The following is a 7,500-nucleotide window of genomic DNA, read 5'->3' on the forward strand; positions in this document are numbered from 1 at the left end:
TCCCACTTTAAAACCGTGGGCGAGCCTCACTCCTTGATGTGTGCTCAAGGATGTGATCAGCACTGAAGGGGAGCCACGGATCTGGCGCAGTTCAAAGTGGTGTGTGCAATAAATAACCATACGGAACTCGAGTGGCTTTGGAGGTCTTGGCAAGCAGAATTTGCCTGCACCTTGTGTGTGTGCAAGCATCCGTGTGTGTGAGCGTGCGTGCACGTGCACACAGACAAAAGCGCGTAGCTTTGCTCTTATGCCGTGTGTAGGATCAAAGGAGCACATGTGAGCAGCTTGTGAATGGGGCTTAATTTGGCGCGCCCTCATCCTCTGAAGAAGCCAGATGCATTCAGGATTTGCGCCCATTATATTTTCAGGACTGCTTAATTAAATGTCTCTTTTGTGTCACTTCCTGTTTCTTATTATTTGCATTCTTTTATGAATCTTTTATTCTTCTTTCTTTCACTTTTTTCAGGTAAAGTGTTGTCATTTCAGTGTCTAGGTGTATCCATGGGACAAAAGATGATGAAACAGGCTAAGAACCCAGACAGTTGAACAGTACCGTGTTTCTGGACCATTTAGCTACATCACATGCTCAGTGCCACACTTTCAAAGCAACATTTCTGGATTCAGTTCTGAAGCTTTTTAGTTCTCTAGCTAAAAGTCATTTTTATGGTCATATTTACAGTAAATAATGCAGTAGTAGTTATCAACAGTTGCAGTTCTGTGTTTGCTTTTACTAGTTTCCTGTCAGTCGTTCCTCTCAACACTATTGCTGTAATTGGTTGTATTCTGCTGACTGATGTGTGTGTGTGTGTGTGTGTGTGTGTGTGTGTGTGTGTGTGTGTGTGCGTGCATCAGCAAAGAAGTAAACCCCATGTGCAGAAAATGTGTGTGTGTGTGCGCACGCGTACGTGTGTGTGTGTGTGTGTGTGTGTGAGATGTGGGTAGAGCCTGGGAGAGTACTGTGAAGAAACATCAATGCCAACCCATGGGATACTGGATAAATGAATTGTGACCCTGAACCACTAATTAATCCCAGGTCCTTTTAATTGTTGCTGAATGAGATCTAAAGGCCAATGTGGAGACACACACACACACACACACACACACACACACACACACACACACACGATTCTCTCCAGCCCTCAGCCATTAAAGATGCCGTGCTCATTTGCATATAAACCAGGTTTTGTGGGCACAGTTCACTGGTCTCTGAACTGAAGTAATGACTTTACTCTGGCCACCGAGATTACCTCTTTCTACTCCCATTCTAGCCACTTGTTATCTCCTTACAACACGACTAAGTCCACTTTAGACTCTCCGGCATGCACACACGTGTACGTACAGATCCGTGGTTGCAACGCATCTGCCTGTAAGGCCTGTTATCTTCCTCCTTTGCCCTGCTCCCCTCCCGTTTCCTGGCTTTGATCAAGGAAGTTGGAAACGTCTAAAATGACACTGGTGTAGTTAAAGTGTCGCTCCGTCACACTCCAAAGAAGAGAGAGGATACAGTAATTTCAGAGTGAGCTTCCTCACAAGGCTTTTGTTTGTGGACTGTTCCTCCCTTGCAGAGAACGCCCAACACCTGCTTTAAGAAAATCCGGATGAGTCTAGCAGGCGGTGCCAAACCAGATCAATGCTCGCGCCATCACCGCCCACAATCCTGAGATATTTCGCATTGTTATTTCTCCTAGTTGTTTATAAAGTTCCTAGTTTGCGTGCAGCAATTTGTCATGTCATCGATTCTGTGCATGCTGAAGCCTGTTGTTTTAATTGCTTGTGCTGGGGTGGAGTCTAGTATAATGGGCCGGTTATTAAGCCATGCTGCAATGCATTGCTTTAACTTGCGATGACTGGGGGGGAATTTTGCTTGGGGAATGTGGATGTCCTGAGTGAGAAGTAGCCCAAGCAAAGGTCCTGAAGTTTCAGGATGTGCTGTACCACTGTCGTTTGTGTCTCGCCATCCCGCATTCTGCTAAATCTTCTCCATTTGTTCTCTGTGCACCTCCATAACTCACCAGTCACCACACGTGTCTTTGACTCTTGCCGAACCAAAACGTTTTTCCTTCTCGGCTTCCTCCAGGGTCCCGCCTGCGGCAAGAGGACTCCCCGCCCCGCATCATGGAGCACCCCTCCGACCTGATCGTGTCTAAGGGCGAGCCCGCCACCCTCAACTGCAAGGCGGAGGGCCGGCCCACGCCCACCGTGGAGTGGTACAAGGATGGCGAGCGGGTGGAGACGGACCGGGACGACTCTCGCTCGCACCGCATGCTGCTGCCCAGTGGCTCCCTCTTCTTCCTCCGTATCGTCCACGGCCGGCGGAGCAAGCCCGACGAGGGCTCGTACGTCTGCGTGGCCCGAAATTACCTCGGGGAAGCCGTCAGCCACAACGCCTCGCTGGAAGTGGCCAGTAAGTGCTTGGTTTTCTTTGTCTTGATTGTTTTTTGTTTTTTTTTGGGGGGGGGGTTGTCTTTATTTTGAGGTTGGTACAGGTTAGCAACTGCACGGGAGGCGTCTCAGCTCCACGTGCGCGAGGACGGGAATTCCATCTCTCTCGGCTGCCCGGACCTTTCCGGCTCTTCTGCGGCATTCCGGAGCCTGTGAATAATGGCCCGCTGATCCAGGCCTTTCGCAGGGCCGGCAGGTTTCAAAACCAGGCCACGGGCTCGGTTCAGGCCGTGGTCCTCGTTCCGCGGCCGTGCTCGGAATAGCGGAGAGGCGAATGAATGGAAGGGCTCTCCTGTTTCCTCCTGGGACGGGCGCCTCAATGGGCTCAGTCGGTTGGATAATCCTGAGACGGGCAGGAAGCGTTCGCGTCGGTGGTGCCTGGAGCTGCCTCGGCCCAGCTGGGTTGAGTGGGTCTTAAAGAACCCTCAGTAGGTGGTCAGGAGTCATCAGAGAAACAAAGCCTGTCTTGCTTTTGTTGTTTAGAATGTGGGAGTTGCCTGAAGAGTGATAGGTGGAAAGTTTCTGTGTTGTCTGTGGCCTTTTTTTGTCCCCCTTATGCAAGCATCAGTTTCCGAAGACCAAACAAAAGTGAATGAGTGTGCACTTGACTTGGTGAGATTCAGATGAAGAGAATTCAGCCCTTAGGGGAAAGACCAGAGGGTTCTGTACCACGGCAGAGCTGTGGCCAAACAAACGCATTCAGAATGTCACGGGTTTATGATGTCACGACTCTTGGGTGTTGTGGTTGGCTTTCAAGTTTTCTTAAGGACGCTTTCATGTTTAGTGCAAAATCACAGAGAAACCTGAGCACTTTTCTCATGTTTTATGTAGCTCCAGTGCCTGGTGACCCCTTTGCAAATATCTTTCGAGCCATAAAAAGTTTATCGATTTTGCATGGAAAAACAATGTCACACAGTGTCATTCTTGCAAGGCATCACTCTGACACAGTACCCCGGTGTCATTTTTTCCACATTCCAGCTGATGTGTGTAGGTTGGGGCACAGAGTGAAAAAGAGTGAAACTTCTTCACGCTATATTCATTATAATCTTAAGATAGACCGCATTTAGTCATGTCAGAGATATATACTGTAAGTATAAACTAATGCAACGTTGCCAGGTACCAATAAAGAAAATAAATAATTTACATGTGATTTTAGTAGGCTATAAAGTTTTAGAAATCACACCCAGAACCTACACCATGTTCCAAATTAGTTCAGCCAAATTACAGAACCTAGCACATTAGCTCAACACGCAAGGTACATACAACACCCTTAGGTATTTGGTTAATGATTGTACTAACTTGTTCTTACTTATCGTCAGGCATATTATAGTCACATCAATACAGCTAATAAACCCTCCATAAGTAACCATTAACTTCATATTGTTATGTTAGCCTGCTCAAGAGAACGTTTCCGATTTAGGTAATTAAACATTTGTTTTTGGTAATGCATTTGTGAAATTTCTTTCAGTGAGTCTTGCTTTTGCCATGCATTCCCGGAGCACAAATAATGCCTGTTGTAAAAAATACTATATCAACACATTTCTGACTGATTAAGTGCTTTTTCTTATTATAATGAAGTAAATGTAGATTTTTGACATGCTATAAACATACAACGGTTGCAACATACACAAATATCACTAGAGTACAAGTAGCTTCCCTTTCTGGAGAATTTCTGCTGTGAGTGATTGAGTTAAAATCCAGGTCCATGAGGTACTTTGCATCTAATAATAAAAACCAACTGCTTCAAAAGAAGTTTTGGCAGAAGTTGAATGGACCGTGAATCTTGTTTTTTTTGGGGTTTTTTTCCAAATTGTTTTTTGAACTCCGATCGCTGTTGTTTTTCATGATGGGGTTGCTTCAAGAAGAGCTGGGCCTACAGAAATCCTCCATATACCGTTTCTGACGTAAGCTGGACAGGATCAAGATGGGAGGATCTCAGATATCAGGCACTTTTCGTGTGTACCCAGGAGCTGTCACCAGGCCTCTCGCCGGGCTGTAATCTAATCGAGCTGGCCGCGGGTCGGACTGCTATGAGTCATGGTGAAATGTTTGACACTGCTGCCCGGTGGGCGGAGCTACAGTCTCCCAGAGTTCCTGAGCAAATTTAAATTACGGTGCCTCATGACCTTTGTGATTGACAACAGAAACTGGACACCTATAGCCTTCCAGAACATGCAGAGGGCTGACTTTTACACACACACACACGAAATGTCAGATTTACAGTCTACCCTTCATAAATATTCGATGTGGTAGGGCTGCAGAATATATTCTATGCTAATTGTCTTTGTGCGATTCCATCACCAAGAGTTCTAGCTTGCTGTAATGTACTGAAATGAGCTCTGTTACCTTTTACAAGGACTTAAAGAATTACCTAAGGCACTGAAGCAGACTTCATGCTGTGCAGCTAATGTGTGAACCTGCTGGTTTGTAGGTTCGCTGGAGTATACATGCTAGTTGTACTGAGTCCATATTTGCACTGCTTGGTGAGCATACCAACAGATCTCAGGCATTCAAGTGGTCGGCTGGGTCGTAATCTTAATATGTTATAATATATTTGCCGCGTGAAATTCTGTCCGTGAGAACGATCGGGTAGCCGATGGAAAGAGTATCAGCGTATCTAGGAGCTAAAAGTGGTGGCGTGGAAAGCAGATGATATACGCTGCACATGGCTGGATTTCAAAAAAAACAAAACAAACCCCAACAGCGAGAATCTAGGTGGGAAGACGGCTTGTTCGGGGGGGGGGGAGCATCACTTCCGCTGCTCAGTGTCGGGAAGGTTCAAACAGGACCGTAATGGCGTAGTGGTGAAGCTGAAAACCCTCGCACGGTTTTACCCCACCACCCCCTCAGTCCAGCCACCCCACATGTAATTATGTTGCCCCAGCAACCAGGGCTGGAAGCCTCAGTTAGGAATGTAGTAGACGCCATGGCTCTCTCAAGGCTAACGCTGCTCTCACTACCTGAAAAGTCTTTGTTTTTATTTTTAAAAAATTGGGCCTAAAATAGAGTTGTGAGTGTGCTAGCGTAGTGAATTAGTTCTGTATTAATACATTAGGCTTTTCTTATGCTTTTTTCTGTGTCCGTGTGCTCACTGTTGTTTTCATTTTGACTTCAGGAATGTCCGCGTTGGTTTTTCCAATAAAACCTCACCGAGGAAAGTTATCCCATAAAACCCGTTTGTACCGCCTAACCCGCTCCCATTCGAGAACTGGAAGCACAACTCTCCTCCTCCAGTGATATTTCACTTTTACAGCCACCTGACTGAGACTGGAAAAGCTATGGTTCGGCTGTGGTGCGTCTGTGCCAGGCTGGGAGCCGGAACCATAGCCCCCTCTGCTTTGCCCCTCGCCATGGCTACCTCGGCGAGCCCGTGCACAGCGCTGCCTCGCGCTCACTTCTCCACTTCACTCTCTCTCTGCCCCGCAACCGCACACGGCCGCGAAGCCCCGAGGACCGACGTGGCCCTTTGTTTCTGTCTCTTTTTTTCTATATGATACTTGGAGGTTGTCATGCTGTTGTTGGCATACGATAACCCCCGGCGGAACAAAGGATGAGAGAAAGGAGGAGTGTAAGAAGAGAGGGCAGGGAGAGGCGGGTGCGGCCGCGCCGATCCGGACGCGCTAGCCGTGGAGCCCTGGGAACGAGGGACACATTACGTAATGCGGTGAGTCCAGCTGCTGGGGTTTCTGAAGAATGATGGACCTGTCTGTCGAGTAACCCCCCCCCCCCAACCCCCGTTTCAAAACAGCTGTGAAAACGATGATCAAAGACTCCAGGCTTTTTTTTTCACCCGTAAAAACAGCAAAACGCAATTTTCCCAAAGATTCATGGACAAGCTAATCCAGACCTTTTCTCCGTTTTTGGTATTTTGACAGCGTGAATGGAGTCAAACTAACTGTCGTCATGGCAACGTGAATGGTATAAAGTCGTTCCAGAATCTTTTTGTGTCGCCATTCCCATCATGCCTCTTCTCTCTGTCCTGTCTGTGAAGTCCGTATTGTGCATTTGGACACGCTAAATCAGGGTGGCCTGTTTAGCAGGTTACCCTCTTGAAAGCCATCACAGATGAAAGGGGCTAATTATGGTGTACTCCTCCGGTTCCTGGACAGGAAGATTAGGAGCAGAGGGAATGAAAGGTGCCCAAGAACAGGCACCCTGAGTCCCGCGCACATCCCGCCTGCAGGCCGCGGGGTAGCCGGACTTGTGTGTAAGCAGTGAAACCCTACAGCGGGACACTTGGGACCTGCTGTGCCCGGTTTGCTACATGCCAACAACATGTTCACACGCGGCCTGCACTTTTGTGTGGGGAAGTGTAGGTGGGGTGGTGGAGGTGGAGATGAGGTGGTGGAGGTGGAGATGAGGTGGTGGAAGTGTAGGTGGGGTGGTGGAGGTGGAGATGAGGTGGTGGAGGTGGAGATGAGGTGGTGGTGGTGATGATGGTGTGGCAGAAGTTGGCAAACGCCCAAGACTGCACCGTACGCTTCGTCTGCTGGTTTTGGCATGCTGTGTTGCCCTGCTTGAGTCATTGAGGAGACCTGCAATCCATGGATTCATTCCCACTCGTTTCCCGTCACTGGACTCTAAGCCTTTAAAGCATCATTTGTTTTGGAGTGTTTGGTTTAATAAGCGGAATAAACACGCAGGCTCCGTTCTCCCCACACTTCCATTCTGAGCTTTTGTTCCTCTATTGTCCTTCTTTTTAAAAAATCTTTGAAAATCAGTTTGATTCAGATTTTCGAAGGGTTAGGCAGGTGATGGTGGAACGGATGGAGGTGCACAGAGAAGGAGTAACACAGCTTTTTTTCGAGTCTAGGAACTCCGAGGAACGTCCTGGAACCAGTGTGACGCACGGAGCATCACGTGAAGCTCCAGCAAACGCGTCCTGAGTTTAAAATAAAAGAGCGAACATCTGCTTCACCGCTTTCAGTCACCGAGTTCTTTCTCGGCATCTGGCTCTCTTTTTAACTGGCTGCCTGGTTCTTGGGTGTGTGTCTAATTTAGCCGTTTGAACATGGCCAAAACTCCAGAGAGAAACTAATTCATGATGTTTAATTACAG

At 47.7% G+C, this 7,500-nt stretch overlaps 1 protein-coding gene across 5 annotated transcripts in view; it reads left to right on the forward strand.

The window, feature by feature from the left end:
• robo1 (roundabout, axon guidance receptor, homolog 1 (Drosophila)) overlaps positions 1-7,500 on the forward strand; it is a 177,654-nt gene that overhangs the window by 78,105 nt on the left and 92,049 nt on the right. For all 5 annotated transcript variants that reach the window (XM_081699856.1, XM_081699854.1, XM_081699857.1 and 2 more), the window contains one exon: positions 2,078-2,404. In XM_081699856.1, coding sequence (XP_081555982.1) covers positions 2,078-2,404 — 327 coding nt within the window. The remainder of the gene's footprint in view (positions 1-2,077; positions 2,405-7,500) is intronic.

This window comes from Electrophorus electricus, chromosome 17, assembly GCF_041902795.1.
Source record: "Electrophorus electricus isolate QZ-2024a chromosome 17, ASM4190279v1, whole genome shotgun sequence".
Taxonomy (NCBI): Eukaryota; Metazoa; Chordata; class Actinopteri; order Gymnotiformes; family Gymnotidae; genus Electrophorus; species Electrophorus electricus.